Consider the following 18,559-nt stretch of genomic DNA (forward strand, 5'->3'; position numbering starts at 1 on the left):
ATGGACATGAGTGAGCAAACTCCAGGAGACAGAGAGGACAGAGGAGCCTAGCTTGCTGCAGTCCATGGTGTCGCAAACAGTTGAACACAAGTGAGTGACTGAACAGCAACAAAAAGATAAAAGAGAGAAACCAAGGAAACACCAACCTAAAAAGGCTCTTCGGTATCAGACAAAGTGAACTGTGGAGGGGTGTTGCTCCAGAGGCTGCTACACAGGACAAGAGAGTGAGTTCAGAGGGAAATGCGAATACTGGATGCACAGGCTGGGGTTTTAGATGTATGGAGTGAAAGCTGACAGCATTGAAAGGAGGAAGAAAGAAGTCCACAGTCAGAGTTAGGGATTTTTAACAGATTTCCTTGGTAATTGATAGATCAGCAGACAGAATATCAGGAAGGATGGAGAAGATTTGAACACAATTTTCAAATATTAACCTGGAATAAACCCACTGTGTCACAAGATGCTGCTCTTTCCCTATATGTTGGATTCAGCTTGCCATTTTGTTTAGGAGTTTTGCATCTTTGTTCAGAGAAGTATTAGCTTGTAACAACATGGTCAACCAAGTCATACATCACACCAAACAAGTGCATAAACATTCCAAGTACACAGGAAACATTTACAGACAGACCAAGCAGGAACGTAGTGGAGATCTAAGCAAATGTCAAACAGTGAACTCATACAGTGTGTGCTCTAATCTCAGTGAAGTTAAATCTTAAAAATCAGCAACAGAAAGATACTAGAGTAAGTCATAATGGAAATTACAAAATATTTTGAACTGAATGATAATGAAAATATGACACATCAAAACTTGTAGGTTACATCTAAAGTCCTATTTAGGGGAAATTTATAGCTCTTGCACTTATTAGAAAAGAAGGTGAGTTTAATTTGAGAAGTCAAGAAGCAAGAAAAGAATAGCAAATTAAACCCGCAGAAAGCAGGAGGAGTGAAACAGAGAGCAGATGTCAATGAAATAAAAAGCAGATGGACAACAGAAAAATGAACAAAGCCAAACACTGATACGTTGAAAGATTAGTAAAACAAACTCCTATCACGGTGATCAGTAAGAAGAGAGGAGAGGAAAGCTGATTGTCAATAATAGGTATAAAAAAATCATTACTAAGATACTATAGATGTTAGAATGATAATAAGGGAACATTGTGAACAATTTTGTGCTAATACATTTGGCAAGTTGGAGGAAATGGGCAAATTTCCTGAAAAAACACAGTATACCAAACGGAGCATTTTAGGATGCCCCAGGGTCGTCGATGGGTGGAGGGAGCAGGCTTAGACTGGCTGCTCTGAACCGAATCAGCGATGCTGGGACACAGGGCCGGCCCTGGTCTGGCCATGAGGTGATCATGGAGGGGACCATGACCAGACGTGAGAGCTGGTAGAGGAGAACGGGGTGGCTCTGGGGTGGTCGGTATGAAAGCTGTGCTCATGGGCAGGTTATTTACCTTCTCTTGAAATCCCTCCCTCACGAGAAGGACAGCTCCGGCCAAGTCACAGGGCCCCAGATGCTGCAGAATACAGAAACTAGGGGTGGGATTAACACAGTGGAGATCAGAGGAGGAGAGAGCAGATGCCCAGCCTGGCAGCAGCCAAGAGGGATAGGCAAGGAGGCCGTGGATGAGGGTCTGAGCAGACTGTGATGCGGATGCTGAGGTGGGCGGAGTTCTCAATAGGTGGTTCTGGGCACTTCCCTGGTGTTCCAGTGGTTAGGACTCTGCACTTCCAATGCAGGGGGCGCGAGTTCGATATCTGAAATGGTTCTGGAATGTTCCCTGGTCAGTGAGTTTACCGCAAGTCTGATTCTCTGCAGGGCCGGGCGGAGCTGCGGCTTCCTCTAACACTGCTTCACTGAGTGGTGCTCTTGTCAATACATTTCTGCAAAACTGTAGCCCCGTGTTACTGAACTTCATACTTGAGATAATCTGGTGCCAAGTTCTGACCTCGCTTCCTCTTTTTCAAGCTTGCCATTCATCTTGTCCATTTAATTCCAGGCAAAAGGGCTCTGTTTTCAGGGTGGATTTGTAGAGAGTATCTGTCTCAATTTGATGCTATCTGTGCTTTTTCATTTATTTCGATTACTTTTTCACTGTTTGGATTTTTAAGACTTTATTGGTATTTATGAGAATCAAACTGCATGATGTATAAAGGTGTTCTAAGATATATAGACTGTAAACCACAAGTTATGGAAGTGTTAGCTTCTTTCTCTTACAAAGTTATTTTAATTACAGCAGTCAATGAAAATTTTCCTCAGTACTGTTCATGAAAGTAGTGGGTTGCATGGTGCCCCCCCCACAAAGACACATGCATGTCCTAATTCCTGGGATCTGTGAATGTGACCCTATTTGGGAAAAGGTCTTCCAGACCTAATTAAGGATCTTAAGATAAGCTCTCCGTGGAATATCCAGTTGGTCCTAAATCCAGTGACCAGTGTCCTTATAAGAGACAGATGAGGAGACAGACACAGAGGAGCTGCTACAAGAAGATGGAGGCAGAGACAGGAGGGAGGTGCTCCAAGCCCAGGGAACTCCTGGAGCCCCAGAAGCTGGAAGAGGCAAGAAGGACCCTCCCCTGGAGCCTAGGAAGGGAGTGCAGCCCAGCGAAACCTTGACCTCAGGCGTCTGTCCTCCAAGATAGAGACGACAGATGTCTTATGCTTTAAGATGCCCTGATTGTTGACATTTATATTAGCAGGAAACTAATAGGTTAAGAAAACAGAAAATGCATCATCGTGGGTAGGTTCAGTGTGCCTGGGGATGGGGGTCACACTCACGTTTGTGCAAATAAATTGTTTTTCTAGAGGAAAAATACAGCACTTGTGTACAGAGATAAGTATTTTTTCTAACATGTAGGTCTGGATTGTTAAATGCAAGCTAGAATAAATAATTCAAATTTTAATTTTTATGTTTATAGAAGCAGAATAGAAAGTCTAAAATAACTCAGAAAGGTTATTTGAAATAAAGCAACCTGAAAGCTGTCTCCTTGCACTCCTTTTCCATCTCAGAGCAGGTGGCACACTTGCTGTGTTCCGTGTGATGTGAAAAGTGGGTTGGTGCTGAGGGAACAGCCCGGAGGCCGGTGTGGGTGGCTGTGTTGCTACTGCCTCATCGAGGGGTGGGTTAGGCTGGGCTTGGTGCTCAGATGGGAAGAGAGACATGGAGTTGGAGGTTTTCCTCCTTGGGAGCTGCCAGGTGTGGCCTGTCCAGATGTGCCAGGCTGGGTGCCCTCCCCTCTGTCCTTTCTTGGACCCTTACCTGGACCCACCTGTCCAATGGCCCTCCGTGGGGGGCTGGAGCCCTGCTCAGGAAGGGCTGCTTCCTCGAGGGTCCAAGAGCTGCTGAATGCGCTGGTTGTGCCTGCGTCTGGGACCCGGGCCTATAGCTCTGCAGGGAACAGTACTGCTAACTGTAACCACAGTCTGTGGTAACCACGGTCTGTGTCTCACGTACGGAGAGTGACCTTGGCCCTGTGAGCCACTATGGACCGTGGCCTTGGCCCTTGGTGCATGCAGGGCCTGACAGCCGGCACGGCCGCTTCTCAGGACTTCTCTCCAGGGGCAAAGTTTCTCTAGTAGGCACCTTATTGAGGCACTGTTTGCAAGGGTAAAAAAAAAAAAAAGGAAACAACTTCCATGTTTGTTGAATAAATAGTGATGTAGCTGCACACTTAAGAACTTACAGTTAAGAATCATACTGTGAAAATGTAGTTCACAGCTGTTATTGTGGCCCCCTGTGTGAAGGGACAGTGAATGGTGACTGTCCACGCCTCTCGCCGCCTGGTCTCACCCACTTGCCGACTCACCCTCCTGGCGCCTTCCCGCCCACCCTGGCTCCCAGCCACACGCATGTTGGAAGTTTCTAGATGTGAGAAAATGCCTTACTTCTTAGGACGGGCTTGGATGCTGAGAGAGGCCTGGTAGTCATGCCAAGGTTTGGTGAGGATGTGGAGCCCCTCTATGTGTACAGACACGGGCAGGCGGCAGGCCCAGGGGTGAGCTGTGATGATGTCCACACAGCCCTTCTTGGGGCTGTGATGGCCTCCCCTGGTGAAGCTGTCAGCCTGTGCGTGGACAGGGGTCATCCTGGGCAGTGTCCCTGGTGTCTGACTCCATGAGGTGCGGGAGATGACAGAGGGAGAGTGCGGGTCCATGAGGTCAGCCAGGCTCCCGGCAGGCCCTGCGGACCGTCTCACTGACCATGTTCTGGGAAATAAAGGGATCTGGCTGTTTGATTATTTAGATCCCCTTTAAGATGTCTCAGGAGAAAACCTATAGGTTGATTGTTGTTGTTGTTCAGTCACTCAGTTGTGTCCGACTCTTTGCAACCCCATGGACTGCAGCATGCCAGGCTTCCCTGTCCTTCACCATCTCCCGGAGCTTGTTCAAACTCATGTCCATTGAATCAGCAATGCCATCCAACCATCTCATCCTCTGTCATCCCCTTCTCCTCCTGCCTTCAATCTTTCCCAGCATCAGGGTCTTTTCCAGTGAGTTGGCTCTTCACATCAGGTGGCCAAAGTATTGGAGCTTCAGCTTCAGCATCAGTCCTTCTAATGAATATTCAGGATTGATTTCCTTTAGGATTGACTGGTTTGGTTTCCTTGAAGTCCAAGGAACTCTCAAGAGTCTTCTCCAACACTACAGTTTGAAAGCATCAGTTCTTCTGCGCTCGGCCTTGTTTATGGTCCAACTCTCACATCCATACATGACTACTGGAAAAACCATAGCTTTGACTATACGGACCTTTGTCAGCAAAGTAACAGCTTATTTAAGGAGCAAAATAAAATGTCTTGCTCCCTGTCGCCTGGTGTGTTTCAGGGCCAGAGGTGCAGAGTAAACACCCACTTCCCTATGCTTGCGGAGACTTAGGCGTGTCCAGGGCCTCTGGACTCGGTGTCACCGTACTGCACCATCCCCTGGGCGTCATTTCTGTGGTGACCTGCCTGGGGCTGGGGCCTGAGAAGCAGAATGGATGGGCAGCTTGGGGCACCCCTCATGGAGATGGCGGCGAGGGCCCTGACCCGTGTGATATGCTAGGTGGCCTGGGGTTGGGGAAACTGGGCTGAACAGAGCCATCCTGTCACATGTGCAGCAGCCTGGCTGGCTTGGGCGAGAGAGGCCAGCTTCAGTCACCGTAGTTTCCCCAGCTTCTCCTCCCCCTGCTAGCTGTGTCATGCTGTGGCCACTGGTTTCTTGTCTGCTTCCCTTTGGTGCCTCCAGGGGCAGCCGTGACCATGGCTGGGCCCTGCTGGGTGCGGGTGTTTGGCGGGGTCTGATAAGGGGTCCTGCTGCTGCTGATATTCATTCCACCTGCCTGCCTTTGGCCTGATTGTTGGGACCCTTGGTCTGCCCCTTGAGTGCTGGGGTGCAGTTGGCAAGTGTTGTGGGTGGCATGAGGGCTGGGGGGCTGATTCCAGGCACCTGAGACAGATGTCCATCCTGGACTCCCCTCCTGGGAGGAAGTGCCACCAAGCACTTGGGAGGGCCTCCCAGCATCCCTGGTGCGCTCGGGTGACTGACCCAGGAGCCATGGGTCTGGGTACGGGGTACCCCTCGGCTCAGGGAGGTGACTGTGGTGTCCGCGATTGCCCAGCACAGGGGGCGTCACTCAGGATGAGCTGCCCTAGTGCCCAGTGGGCCTCACACAGTGGGACTATCTCCCATGAGCCCCCCAGAATGTGGCCCCAGCCTTGGGCCCACAGTGTCACTCCCTGAAACGTGGGAAGGGACAGTAGGGCCGGCTGCTTGCTGTGTGTCGGGGGCTGGCGGCCTCTCACTAGGCTGCGTCCACCAGGCGGCACCCATACCCTGTCGCAGCCATGTGGAGGTGTGGACCGTGTGGAGATGGGTCTGTTGATGCCGCGCGTGTGGACTCGTGTGTTTCAGGGCTGATGTAGGAGGTACTGGCTGATCTGAGAAGCGGCACTTTCTCAGAGCATGGGCACAGCCCCCTCTGGCCCGGGCCCAGGCCTGGCGGGCGGGCTGGGCGGGGCTTGGGGCTGACCCGCAGCCTTCTGTCTTGTCTGTCTTGCAGTGAACGAATTCACGGTCATCAGGAAGAAGTTCCGCTGCCCCTACTGCAGCTTCTCGGCCATGCACCAGTGCATCCTCAAGCGGCACATGCGCTCGCACACTGGCGAGCGACCCTACCCCTGCGAGATCTGCGGGAAGAAGTTCACTAGGCGCGAGCACATGAAGCGGCACACGCTGGTGAGCGGCGCTGGGGGCGGGGCCACGCCAGGGCGGCATGGGGTCATCACGGGGTCAGTGTGGGGTCAGCAGGGGTCGGTCCAGGGCACGCTTTGTCCAGGCAGGATGGGGATGTGGGGTGTCGAGCTGCCAAGGGAATCCCTGAAGTGGGGTCCACTCTGCGGTGGTAAAGACCAGGACAGCAGGGACCCCCACATCCCTCCTGACCGGCTCTGCCCCCAGCCCCAGGTGCAGAAGGCAGATGGGCACATCGCCCCGGCCCCACCCCTCAGGTTTCCCTTGAGACCACCTCTGCTCCGGTCCACTTCTGCAGGTGCCTCCTTCTGTGCCAGGACCCAGCCGCCCGGCCCCCCGCCCCCGCCCGGGGCTCCTGCCGTGCAGCCACTTCCTCCGTGCCCCTCCCACTCCCGCCCTGCAGTTGCCATGGGACCCCATGGCCCGTGGAAGGTCTGACGGCCTGGCTCGCAGCTCAGGAGCAGGTGCTGTGTGGATGTTATCTGCTTGGCCAGGAAGTGATAGAGAAGGTCATGCTTGAAACCAGGAGGCAGAGTCGCCGAAAAGCAGGCGAAGAACCCTTGGGTGGGTGAGAAAACAGGGAGGTGAGGCGGCTAGGGGCCAGGGGCAGGAAAGAATGTCGGGTGATGTGAGTGAAGGGACCTCAGGGCCTCATGGGCTGGCCAGCAGAGCAAACCACCAGGAGGCTTAAAGGGGCCACATCCCCACAGTGAGGGCCCAGATGCGTCCTGGCACAGGGCTAACCGTCCAGAGGGGCCAAGGCGAGATCTCAGGCATGGCTCTGATGGAGTAAGCCAAGTGAGGGAGTGAGTCCAAGCCCACCACCATAGCACCCACATCCTACCTTGCCCATCCATGCATCCATTCAGACAACTGTCTGGCCATCTGGTGCTGGTGGACAGGCTCCCACGACTCCCCAGGAGCTGCCCCCACCACCCAACCCTGCTGTGACCCTACTAAAGTCTTAGCTCTCTGGTTGGGAGAGGGTTGCATAAGTCCTGGATTTAAAATGTAGCAAATGAAAAGCAGCAGGAAGAGTCCTTGGACCTAATGATCTAAGGCTCTGTTTGAAATCAGATTCTGTGAGGAGGCCCAGTTCCTCCTGATGTCCATCCCAGGCCGCATCCGGCCTCCCCTCCTGCCCAGGCTGGCTGGCAGCAGTCCTTGGTCCTCGTGGTTGAGGTTGAGTGTAAGGGCACAGTAGGGCAGATGTTCAAGGTGGCCTGTGGGACCCCTGAGCTGAGAAGTCCAGGGCACTCAGCCAGGCACATGGACGGGTCCCTCCGTAGGCCTGTTGGTTGGAGAATCCAGAAAGGCCTCACTGTTCCCCTCGGAGCCCCCAGCCCTGCCTGCCCTGTGAGTCGGCACTCAGCCCAGCTCTGGGCTGTCCTTACGGCTTCCCAGAAGTCAGGTAGTCGAGTCACCCCTGGTCACTGCTGTCCCGGGGCTCCCATCATCCATGCACCCATGCCCCAGCCACTAGGGGCCATCGGAGTCCCATCCGTCCCCTTGTGGGGCAAAAGCTGGGGTGTGGCGAAGGTGACTGCTCCGCCATTTTTGCTGGGAGGTGTGGGGAGCAGCACAACCTCCAGTGAGATCTGAGCATGGGGCCAGTCCTGCTGGGGGACACGACCAGCCTGGTGTCCAGCACAGCTCTGAATGGGAACAAGTTTTGGTGGCACCTGCAATTCTGTATGTCCTGGCTTTGTGCCTCGACCCCTGGCCAGGGTTAGGGATGTGAGCAGCCTAGCAGACTGAGTTTCCACCCCCAACCCAGACCTCACCCTCTGGGCCCTCCATCATCCCGTCTTCCCCTGCACTGACTGCCATCCCCCCTCATTGACCTCTGTCCTCCCACACTGACCGTCGTCCCCCGGCACTGACCGCCCCCCACACTGACAGCCGTGCCCCCGCAGGTGCACAGCAAGGACAAGAAGTACGTGTGCAAGCTCTGCAGCCGTGTGTTCATGTCAGCCGCCAGCGTGGGCATCAAGCACGGCTCGCGGCGCCATGGCGTGTGTGCCGACTGCGCAGGTGGCAGTGGGGCCGGGTCCCTGGATGGTGGCGGCGCTGAGGGCTCCCCCGAGCTGTTCGCAGGCGACGGGCCATACCTGGAGGACCCCGAGGACCCACGTGGTGAGGGCGAGGAGGAGCTGGGTGAGGATGAGGACGACGTGGGCCTAGCCCCCGAGGACGCGCTGCTGGGGGACAAGGAAGACGAGGACTCGCCGCAGGGGCCCCACAGCCCCACCGGGGGCGCGGACAAGGACTTCGCCTGGATCTCCTAGGCCAGGCGGGCAATGGGCTGCGGCCGCCCTCACCTGTGTGTGCCCTGGGCCCCTTTATCTGCTGCCCCCCACCCCTTGTGGACAGCAACCTGGGGCTCTGAGGCGGCCGCTGCCCCAGCTAGCTGGGCTGGGGACACACACAGGGTGGAGGCGCAGAGTGGGTTTGAGCCCTGAGAGAGCCCGCAGCGCCTCCCCCAGCTGGGGCGCTTGGTGGGCCTCGGGGAACCCAGGAGGCCGGCGGCCCGGAAGGGGTCACCGCTGGCTGGGGCCTCCTCTGTGGCCCTGAGACCCAGGTCCGGGGGCTGTTAGGAGAGTTCCAGCAACCCCAGTCATCCAGGGCGGAGTCCCCCTCCCCCTTGTCAGCAGCAAAGGGACTGCTGGCGGCTCGAGGGCTGTGCCTCCGGTGGTAGCCTGTGGGATCCAGGTCGGGCGTCCAGAAAGGCCTGCAGCCCTCCCACCTCTGGGCTTTGGTGCTCAACACACAGCAGCTGCCGACCTCGGCCAGGGCGCCCAGGTGCTATCTCCCCATGGAGGCAGCCGGGCGGGCGGGCCCAGGTGCTCCCACTGCAGGCGCCTCCTCTTTCTCCGTGTGCACTTCTCTGAGGGCCAGGCCGGCCTGCCCCTCAGCCCCGTCGTCCTGCTGCGCCTAGGCCACTCCTGCTGACCCTCCCGGGCGGCTTGCCTTCCTTGCTGCTAACGCCGGAGGGTGTCCCTGACGCCCATGCTGCTCACACCGCCCGCGGGGGCCACCCCACTCCCCAGGTGCTCTGGGCCCCAGTTCCGTGAGTCGCTAAGGGAACTGAGGCCGGCACGTGAAATGGTTTTGTTCGGCATTATCTTCAGAGTTGTCTTTCCTTTGGCTCCTTCCCGACCCTCGTCGTCTCGTAAACGAACTCATCCACCCTTCTTTCTCTTTTCTGAGGGGCTGGGGTCCCACCTCGTGCCGTGAGGACGCTGCCCGCTGCCCGACCCCATCCAGCTGCCGGTCCAGTGCCAGCCTGTCTTCCTTAAGGCTCGTGACACATGCATTCCGTCCCCTGCACCCACCTCTCTTGGGAGCCCCCACAGGACCCTGAGTTAGGGCCCTGTGGTGCTGAGCTGGGGCTGGAGGAGAGCTGGGCTGGGTTTTCTCTATTCCCTTAGCCTGCACCTAAAGGCTTCCCTGTGTTCCTGCCGGGTTCCCTCTCCTCTTTCTAGATGGAGAAAGGCAAATTCCACCAACCCCTCCCAGGTGGCTGCTGTGGGGGTGGTGGGGGGCAGTCAGGGCTGGCTGCAGGCACCTGGATGGTGCTGTCCTTGAATCCCTGCCCAGGGGAGAAGTCACAGCTTCATGTTTTGTTTTGTTTTAAACACCATCAGCCACGTTTTTCTCAGAAAAGGACTGTGCTCCCATCCTCAGCTGTCGGCATCCTTGAGGGAAGGGCCGGCTGGCGGGGGCAGGAGCCCAGGGTGAGGGGGCTCCGGGGCCTGCGCCCCCTTCTGCCTTTCATAATGGGGCCTGTCTGAGCCACTTAGCGGGGCTCCCCATTGTGTACCTTTCCCCCACTTTCTAACCCCTTTTGTAAACAAGACTTACTTTCTTATCAGATGCATTTGGAAACCAGACCTTTGCTACCAAGCATCTCTCGGTTTTGTACAGGGCCACCTCTGCGCCACTCTCAGGGCCTGCCCACTCCCGCTCTGGATCACCCTGGTTGACCCCTCCAGGGTCCTTGGTGCCACAGGGGCATTTTCTCCCTCAAAACGATACTTCACTGGGAAACTCACCTCCTGTCCCTGAGCCCCCGTGTTAATTCTCATGTGAGCTGGATTTCAGAGATGGAGGCAAACGTGAAGGGAAAGACATGTAATGAAGATTTTTTTTTTTTTTTTATCGTGGTCTTTTTTTTTTCCAAAGCAATGTTTAAACTAATAAATATTTTTTTATGAAGCGGAAAGCGTGTAGATCACATCTCACATTTTTGTACCTTCCCGTGTATGCGTCTGTGTTCGGCGTCTGCATCACCAACGTGGAAGGTGGGCCATCCGGCGGCTCGTTCTTTGGGGTAGGGGAGGGGCGGGGAACCAAGATTTTGTATCAAGCTCTGGATCCTGACGGGGTTGTATGTTTGGACTCTGGGTTTGGGAACAGTCACAACACTGCCAGGACTGGATAGGGACCTCGATTGAAAGGACACAGCTACTGCTTCCAACTTTGCACATCTTCCTTTTTAGAAAAGAGAACTCTTGAGAAAATGCAAAAACTGGAACTTTTTGCAATATTATATGAAAGATAATCTTATTTTCGCTCATTCTGTGACATGTGCAACTCTTAAGAAAGCCATACTTAATGGTGTTTTTATTTTTAGATCCTATATTGTGTTTTGTACCCAGCCCTTTTTAGAACTCCTTGTAGTGAGGGCGCTGTGTGTGTGCTTTTCTTAAATATTTATTTTTTCAACATGCTTTCAACCTGTCAACAAAAACAAAACAGACAAAAAAAGGGCAGTGTTTGAAGATTGTTGATTTTTTTTCTGGGGATAATCTATATTATATCGACTTTATATTAACAACTATAAACCTGTGTTTGTATTGGAAATGTGTTTCACATTTGTGGGGGGGGTCTTTTGTAATCGGTCGGTGGAACATCAGGGCTGTTGCCTGTTTCCCTGGAGCCATCGATGCCAACAGCACCTCCTCCCTAGTGGTCTTGAGATTTCTTATCTGCTGGGTGCGCTCTGGGACCCCTGTGGGTCTCATCTCTGTGACGGGATTAGTTAGATATTCTTGCAAAGCGATCACTTTCAATAAACCGGGAAATTGCTGCTTGAGCCATCGCCTTGTGTGTGTTACAGACAGCGTCCCCTCCTCCGGCCTTGCCCTGGGTAGAGGTGGCCAGAGGGCACCCCCCCCACAGCCCTTTGTGGCCTGGCCTCCAGTAGGCCTCCTCTCTGCCCATGTGCTCCCCTTGCCTGTGGCAGGGTCCCAGTTTCATGTACCTTCCCACCCAGGAGACAGACACAGCTTTTGGAAAAGTCCCAAATCTTTAATTTTACTCTTCGCCTGGTTCAGCCCAGACGTGAGACACCTGAGCAAACATGGCACAGACATGCGCCTGGGCCCTCAGTCAGGTGAAGTGCGGGTAGGGACGCCCCTCCCTGACACCCCGCAAAGTGCATCGAGGACGCCCTGCGTGGCCCCGTCACACTCCTGACAAGTCCAGGGCCAGATGGGGGGGGGCGGCCACCCTGGGCCGAGGGGACAGCGGTGAGGTTTGGCTTTAGTGCAAAAGGCCAAAGGCTGGTTTCTTCAGAGGCACTTCTGAGTGGTGGGGACCTCCCCCCTTAAAAAGAAGACCCTGCAGCTCGGAGAGGCCCTAGGCGGACTCAGTCCAGGAAGCGCTGGCAGGCCTTCTTCCAGCGGCAGGCCGTGCACCACAGGTCCCGGTGGTCCATGCCATACACTTTCCGGCACTTCTTGGCATCACCCCGGGGCTTCCTGGGGGAACACACAGATGCATGGGGTGCTATCGGGGCTGGGCCCCTCCCTGCCTGGTGCCCACCCTGGCCCCTCTACACACACGCACCTTGGGTTGGCACTGGGTTTGGCAGGCAGGGCTGGCGCACATGCCCTGACAGGGGTGGGCTGTGGCTCCAGGCGGACGGGTGCCAGGCAGCCCTGAGAGGAGGCACTGCTATGGCCTTGCGCCCCTTGGGAGCCGCCCGCAGCCTCACCCACCTGGTGGGCATGGTCACTGGGGCACACCTGGGAGGGGGATGTGGTGCTCAGCACTGGGGGCGGGGGCAGGGCAGGCAGGCGCAGAAGGCTGGGCAGGGCCAGGGGCTCCAGCGGCTCCAGGCGGGCAAAGGTGGGTGGCACCAAGGCCGTGGGGGACCCTGGGGTCAGGCCGGACAGCCCATCGGTCAGCAAGTCCATGCCGCTATCCAGCTCTGTGTAGTAGAAGTCCTCCTCGCCATCACTCTGTTCCAGTTCAGCCTGCCGCCTGCAGGGTCGGGGGAGCAACAGGGGATGGAGGGGATGGTTGAAGCAGAAGCCTGCCTGGCACCCCTACCCCTCCCCCCCTCCGGCCCTGCCGCACCCCAGGTGCACCAGGCGGATGTGTCTCTGCATCCCGGACGCGGAGCTCAGCACCTTCCCGCAGCGCTTCCACAGGCACTGGAACAGCCCCTGCAGCGAGCTCTGGGCAACAGGGGGCAGTCAGGCTGGGCACCCCTCCATGTCCACCCTGCCCCAAGGATCACCTTGGCTCACCTTCCTCTTCCTCAGGGTGGACTCCCCGAACAGGAAGTGAGCTGTCTCAGGGGGCAGCGGCGGCGATGGTGTAGACGGAGAGGACTGGTCACTGGCAGGGTCCCAGCCCCCACCGCTGCCCGGTGGCTGCACCGGAGCCTCCCTCCAGGGTTCCAGGCATGGTTCTGTGGACACACACGGGCTCCCGTGTCAGGACTTTGGGGCCCAAGCTATGCTGCAGATGCTGCTGGCTACAAGTCCCTGAATGCAGAGCCTCTGCCTGTTCACCTGTTCCCAGGTGAGCTTAGAGGACGAAGAACCTCTTGAGGCAGTAGTGGCAGGGAGAAGGTGGCCACTACAGCCTGGGGACAAGGCTTTCCAGCACAGAGAAGGAAACATGGAAGAGTCTGGGGTGGGGAGATGCCTGGCCTGCTGGGTGGAGACAGACAGGTCCCGGGGCTGTAGGGAGGGACATTGGGTCTCTTGATGTCCACTTCAGGACTCAGGAGATGCACTTGGAGGATGGTATTCCAGCTGGAGTCTGCCTGCCCCACCGGGCTTGACAGCTCGTAGGATCCTGAGCCCTGCCACCACCCCCAGCCCAAGCCAGGCCTCTCAGCTCACCTGTGCTGAAGGTCACACCTGGGGCCCCCAGCAGAAGGGGGCTGGTGGACAGGCTTGTGAGGGCTGTGGCAGCCATGACCTCGTCCAGTCGGGCTTTTCCTGGGGGGGTTCTGGAGGAGATGGGGGTAGGGGGTGGGTGGGGCCCAAGAAGTACTCCAGGCCCACCCCTGGCCCAACACACGTGCAGGCCTGGGCACGTGTGTGCACCCGGCTCCCTCACTCCAGGAGCCAGCTGGGCAAGATGCCCAGCCCCACCCCCAGCTCGAGTTGCCAAGTCCCAAATCCCCAGGAACCACCAGGAACAGGCTTGGGCTGGGGTCTTCCTCCTAAAGCCTGACTTCTCTGCAGCCTAGCCTTTGTTCCGCCGCGGCTTCTTCAGACCCTGGTGCTGGACAGGGGTCTGAGGCCCCCGACCAGTGCCACCAGGCCTGGCCAGGCCCAGCCCTCCCCCCAGTCACACATTAACCAGGGTTGTGCAACAGCAGCTGTGGGCCTAGAGCCAGGCCTGGGAGGGCGGGAGCAGCCAGCAGTCAGCAGCAGCCAAGGGAGACTGGGCTGTAAGAACAAGCGGTCCTGGGGCCCCAGGGGGCCAGGCCAGAGCAGGCCCTTGCCTCCACAGCCAGCCCAGGGGGGCAGGCACCAGAGAGGGTTTCTCTGCAGACAGGGATGGGGAGATGGTCATTTGGGCCCAGGATTCCTGGACAGTCGATCCCACGCTGGCCTCACAGCCTCTTCTGCACAGACAGGGACAGGCACCCTTCCACGATCTGCGTTTTGAATCCCAGGGGTTTGAGGAGGGGGTGAACAAAGCATACTAATACACTGGTCATTTCTACTCAACTTCTCCAGGGCAGGGGAGCCAGGAGGCGGTGACAGAAACCCAGTTTAGGACGCTGACCTGCTCTCTATCGAGGCCCCCTGCGCGGGTGAGGTCGAGAAGGATTCTGCCTGAGCCCATCCACTACCCCTGCACACAGGCGCACATGTGCACACGCCCCCATTGGCCCGACAATCGGGCCCTGTCTCACCTATGCGCTGGCACTGGGATGTGCGCTGACGGCGTCGGGGGCCCCGCCGCCCCCGCCCCTGGGTTTCCGAGGTCCGCGGCCCGCGGCTCCGGCTCCTGGGGCAGCGCGAACTCCACAGCAGGGCCCTGCGGACGCGGCCGGCTCAGCGCGGGGAGCGGCCGGGTCCCCACCCCCACCCCGACCGCCACCGCCACCGCGACCCACTGGTGCCCGCCCCCAAACCGGCTGCGGCCGGTGTGGCCCCGCCCCGGCCCCGCCCCCGGCCGCCGCGGCGGGAAGCACTCCGGGCGCCGGCCCAGCCCCTCCGGACCCACGGACACGCGCGGCGACGCGCCGCCCCCGCCCGCCCCGCCCCGGGGCCCGAAGTTCGTGCAGCCCGTCGCCATCTTCGCAGCGGGAACTTTGTCGGCGCCCCGCGCCCGGTACCTGCGGCGGCGCGGGTACCGATACGGGCGCGGTCGCGGGGTCCCGGCCGGCGGTGCGGAGTGAGGGACGCCCGCAGCCCGGGCCGGACGCCGGAGGGCGCTCGGCATCCATGGCCAGCCGGCCGGACACCGAGGCTGCAGCGGCTAGGGCGGACGCTCGGGACGCGGCCCCGGGGCCGGGCCGGGCCGGGCTGGCCGGGGCGCCGACCCCCGCCCTGGATCGGCCGCCGCCCGCGCCGCGCCGCCCGGAGGCTGCCGACCGGCCCCGCCCCCTCCGCGCGGCCCGAGGTCCCGCCCCCGCCCCGCGCCCATTGGCCCGCCCCGCAGTCACGCCCCGTCCCAGGCCTGCTGCTCCCGCGCTGGCCGCCTCCCGCCCCGGTCTAGGAAGGGTCCCGGCTGGCACCGCCCGCCCGCCGGGCTCCCGCCCCCGCGTCCGTGCGCCCGGGTCCCAGGGCTGGCCGGCTTCCTCGAGGGGAGCCTCTGCGCGTCTCTGGCAGGCCTCCCTGGAGCAGGTTATTCTTTAACGTACGACTGCCCACCTCCCCCGTCCCTTATGTAACTCCAGGGACTGTGGCAGAGCCTTCCCTGGCGATCAGGGTCCAGGTCCCACCCTGCGGCGGCCACCGTGCGGCCCAGCTCACCGCTGCGAAGAACTCTTCGGCCTAAGGACCGCCCCCCAGGGCTTGCCCTCCTTCCCACTAGGTCTTCTGAGCCCGACCGGAGGCAGTCCCAGCTGACCTGGCCCAAGTACTTGGCACGCCCAGCGGAACCAAACCCCACCCCCCAGGCTCCCAGGGTGAGGAAGAGCAGGCTGAGGTATAGGGATCTGGGGCTTTATTGAAACCCTGCCCTGCAGAGGACATGGCAGCCGGGATCCAGGGGACCCCACAGGCTGGCAGCGCTGCTGTCTGGAATTTGTGTTGTCAGTTGCGTGTGGGGGAGAAGCTGTGGGAGAAACGAGGGTTCGCAGCCCACTCTGGAGGAAGGATCATCTATAATTGGGTGTTCAGGGCAGGGAGGCGATGAAGACCCCTCCCCAGGCTTAGACAGGAAGTGAAGTGTCTCTGTGCCCTGCACATGTCCTTTCTTGATAGGAGCTGGAGTTGGGGGACTCCAGAGGTGCTCCCATCTCCTGGATGCTCTCATACACATTTTCCAGGAGGCTCTTGTCCATACCCAGGCCCCCAAGAGGGAGGACCTCGTAGGCCGGGTCACTCCCCAGAGCCAAAATTGCTCCCCCACCTTTGGGGTCTGGCTGATCTGTGGCAGGTCCTGGGTCCCTCCTTTTAGGTTTGTTGACCCTGGAGTACAGGATGTCCACCTGGAGAAACGAAGCCAGCCCAGGGAGGGGTCAGTGCCATCCACTCAGTGAAGGATCTGCCCAGTCCCACCCACCCTATCTCACATCCTTCAGGTTACCTGAGTGGGTTGGGTTGCCTCGACCTTCCCCTGCCCCAGGCCTTGGGGGCCCCGATTTGTTCCCCTGAGCTTCTGGACACAAGCATACTCAGCTACCATAGGTCTGGCCTCAGGCCCAGGCCTGGCATAGCTGCTGGTCAGCCGTGCCCCTGCCCACGCCCCAGAGCTAACTGCCAGCCTGGCCCTGGGGATTGTGGCCAGCCCCACGTTGGAATAGGTGGCCTCCGGGCCAGTGGAGGGCGCAGCCAGGGGCAGCTCCTGGTGTGAGAAGGGTGCTGGGAGCCTGGTCATGCCTCTGGATGCCTCCAGCCACTGTGGACGTAGGAGATCCATGCTGGCAGGCCGTGGGGCTGTGGGTGGGGGGAGGGCAGAGGTTACTGGGGGGTCTGGGGATGCCTGCCCACCTCCAGGCCCCAGCCCTCCCACCAGCTCACCTCTGCTACAGGGCCGGCTGCGGTGCAGTTCATGCAGCCTGGTGTCTGACTTGCTGAGGGAGCAGTGGTGGGGTCGTCTTAGCAGTGACTGGGGGCAAGGAAGGCTGGTCGGCCTCCAGATGGCCCCACCCTGGCCCCAGGGAACCCTAGCCCCAGGGACACCCTGGCACTCACCACTTCTGCTGGCATCGCACTGCTCTGCAGCCTGGACAGCTGCCTCCGTGCCTGCTTTCTGGGTGCCAGAGGGTCATCAGCCCGGGGAGGCAGAGACACGAGTCAGAGATGTTAGCCTCCGGTCCAAGGCCCGTCAGGAAGTATGTGTACAGAGCCATGCTGGGCCTGCCTGAGTCCCGCCCCCTCTGGCTGTAGAACTGAGCCAGGCCCCACCCAGGCCAGGCAGGGATGGACATACCTGTTGCAGGCTGTGCACAACACCCACAGCCAGAGAAGCAGTGTGAGGCACCCTAGGACCCAGAGAGCAGGAGGGACCGAGGACCCCTGTTGCCTCATCCTGTGAAGATGTGGACGAGCCTGCAAGCTGAAGACTGGTGCTGGAGGCTGAGGGACTGGGACCCACCTAACAGCCCCACTCATGCTGTCAGGAGGTCCCCTCCCCGCCGTGCGCTGTGACTCAGCACACAGGAAACCCCAAGTCTCGGTAGCCCCTCCCTCCTACGGAGGCCGAGGGGACACAGCCTTGGCGCCCACCTTCCCACTTCTGCCTGGGGGGTGCTGGTGTGAGGTGTGCTCTGCCTGGCCCCCACAAGGACCTGAGTTGGCAAGGATGACTCAAGTGATGGCTGAGCATGGGGCCAGTGAGAAGGAGCAGGGCAGCTGGGACCTGACCAAGGCCCTTCTGTGGTCAGAGGCCAAACCTGAGACCCAGGTCACACCCCAGGAAGGCAAGCCACAGGCCACAGACTCACCTACAGCCACGTCCTGCCGAGGAATGGCTCCTGTCCAGGTGGTGCCCCCTGGCCATCCACTAAAGACTGGCCCCCTCCAGGGACTGGGAAGCTGGGGGTCAAGTAGGCTGGAGGGGCTGCTCTGAACATGAACTCCTCCTCTCCCCCCAGCTCACCACTCCTCCCCTCCCACTGCCCCTGCCATTGGATGTCCACTTCCTGGAGTCTTGGCAGAGCTGCTCAGGGGCAGGGGGGAGCAGGTGTCCAGCAGCACAGAGCTATGGGGTGGGGAGTCTCTGGAGGTGGGGGCCAGTCTGCCCAGGCCCAGCAAGTGGGCTTTCCTCACCAGAGAGCCCAGGTCCCAATGCCCTGACCTGGTAGGGCCCAGTCCTCCCAGACTCCAGCCCTTAGCTGTCCTAGGAAGGCACTAAGGAGCTTGGGGCCCTGGCCAGGCTGGAGGTGAGTGGGCACTCACTGAAGCCAGGGCGTGGTATGGCTCCTCCGCCGTCCAGAGGCCAGTGTGGCACTCACCGAGACTGGGGTGTGGTGTGGCTCCACCGTCTGGGGTGGCGGGCAGCTTGGGCACCTTGAGGCACAATGCCTTTGTCACCCGCAGCCCAGCTCCCCACTTCACTTCCTGTGTGCCTCACCTCATCTCCCCGCCACGGCAGCCGCCCCCACCTGCTGTGGCCCCGCCTGGGGTCTAGACGGTACTTGGTGGGGCGAGTTGGCACTGCCTCCACCCATGATATGGTGAGTGTGCGGGTGAGGAGACATGCATGACACCCCCAGCTCGCTGGGTCCTCCTGCCCCGTTAATAGCGCTACCCCGGGCCCAGCACGGCCAAGGTCTCCTCCCACCACTGCAGCACCAGCTCCACCCATTTGTGGGTGTCAGGCACTGTGGGGGGCATCCTAGGCTGTGACCCACATCTGGGAGAGCGGCAAGGAGGCCCGTCCTCCTGGCCCTCTGGGTTT

General features: G+C 59.0%; 3 protein-coding genes across 18 annotated transcripts in view; 1 reads left to right on the top strand and 2 right to left on the bottom strand.

Annotated features, from left to right (window-relative positions):
• Nucleotides 1-11,327, top strand: part of ZBTB46 (zinc finger and BTB domain containing 46) — a 50,761-nt gene extending 39,434 nt beyond the window's left edge. For both annotated transcript variants that reach the window (XM_081557484.1, XM_081557483.1), the window contains exons 4-5: nucleotides 6,039-6,214; nucleotides 8,146-11,327. In XM_081557484.1, coding sequence (XP_081413610.1) covers nucleotides 6,039-6,214; nucleotides 8,146-8,517 — 548 coding nt within the window. In that variant the 3' untranslated portion in view covers nucleotides 8,518-11,327. The remainder of the gene's footprint in view (nucleotides 1-6,038; nucleotides 6,215-8,145) is intronic.
• Nucleotides 11,328-11,521: 194 nt separating this feature from the next.
• SLC2A4RG (SLC2A4 regulator) lies at nucleotides 11,522-15,533 on the bottom strand. 6 transcript variants are annotated; one of them, XM_081557485.1, is made up of 8 exons: nucleotides 14,826-15,091; nucleotides 14,400-14,524; nucleotides 13,372-13,481; nucleotides 12,769-12,932; nucleotides 12,596-12,696; nucleotides 12,235-12,499; nucleotides 12,083-12,174; nucleotides 11,522-11,994 (listed from the first exon to the last, which is right to left on the bottom strand). In XM_081557485.1, exons 1-8 carry the CDS (start codon nucleotides 14,934-14,936, stop codon nucleotides 11,883-11,885), a joined length of 1,080 nt encoding a protein of 359 aa, XP_081413611.1. In that variant the 5' UTR covers nucleotides 14,937-15,091; the 3' UTR covers nucleotides 11,522-11,882. The 6 variants fall into 6 exon arrangements, with proteins under 6 accessions (XP_081413611.1, XP_081413614.1, XP_081413616.1 ...); XM_081557488.1 differs by lacking the exon at nucleotides 14,826-15,091 and adding an exon at nucleotides 15,466-15,533 and having other exon boundaries at nucleotides 12,083-12,499; XM_081557490.1 differs by lacking the exon at nucleotides 14,826-15,091 and adding an exon at nucleotides 15,466-15,533 and having other exon boundaries at nucleotides 12,083-12,499; nucleotides 13,372-14,138.
• Nucleotides 15,534-15,643: 110 nt separating this feature from the next.
• On the bottom strand, nucleotides 15,644-18,178 carry LIME1 (Lck interacting transmembrane adaptor 1). Of its 10 annotated transcripts, none has more exons than XM_081557545.1 (7): nucleotides 18,114-18,178; nucleotides 17,604-17,694; nucleotides 17,090-17,188; nucleotides 16,852-16,909; nucleotides 16,678-16,765; nucleotides 16,244-16,593; nucleotides 15,644-16,145 (listed from the first exon to the last, which is right to left on the bottom strand). In XM_081557545.1, the coding sequence occupies exons 2-7, from the start codon at nucleotides 17,657-17,659 to the stop codon at nucleotides 15,867-15,869; spliced, it is 930 nt and encodes a 309-aa protein (XP_081413671.1). In that variant the 5' UTR covers nucleotides 17,660-17,694; nucleotides 18,114-18,178; the 3' UTR covers nucleotides 15,644-15,866. The 10 variants fall into 10 exon arrangements, with proteins under 10 accessions (XP_081413671.1, XP_081413670.1, XP_081413674.1 ...); XM_081557544.1 differs by having other exon boundaries at nucleotides 17,090-17,215; XM_081557548.1 differs by lacking the exon at nucleotides 17,604-17,694.
• Between the last annotated feature and the right edge of the window lie 381 nt (nucleotides 18,179-18,559).

The sequence above is a fragment of the Giraffa tippelskirchi genome, chromosome 13 (assembly GCF_054371585.1).
Source record: "Giraffa tippelskirchi isolate mGirTip1 chromosome 13, T2T-mGirTip1v1.2.pri, whole genome shotgun sequence".
Lineage (NCBI taxonomy): Eukaryota > Metazoa > Chordata > Mammalia > Artiodactyla > Giraffidae > Giraffa > Giraffa tippelskirchi.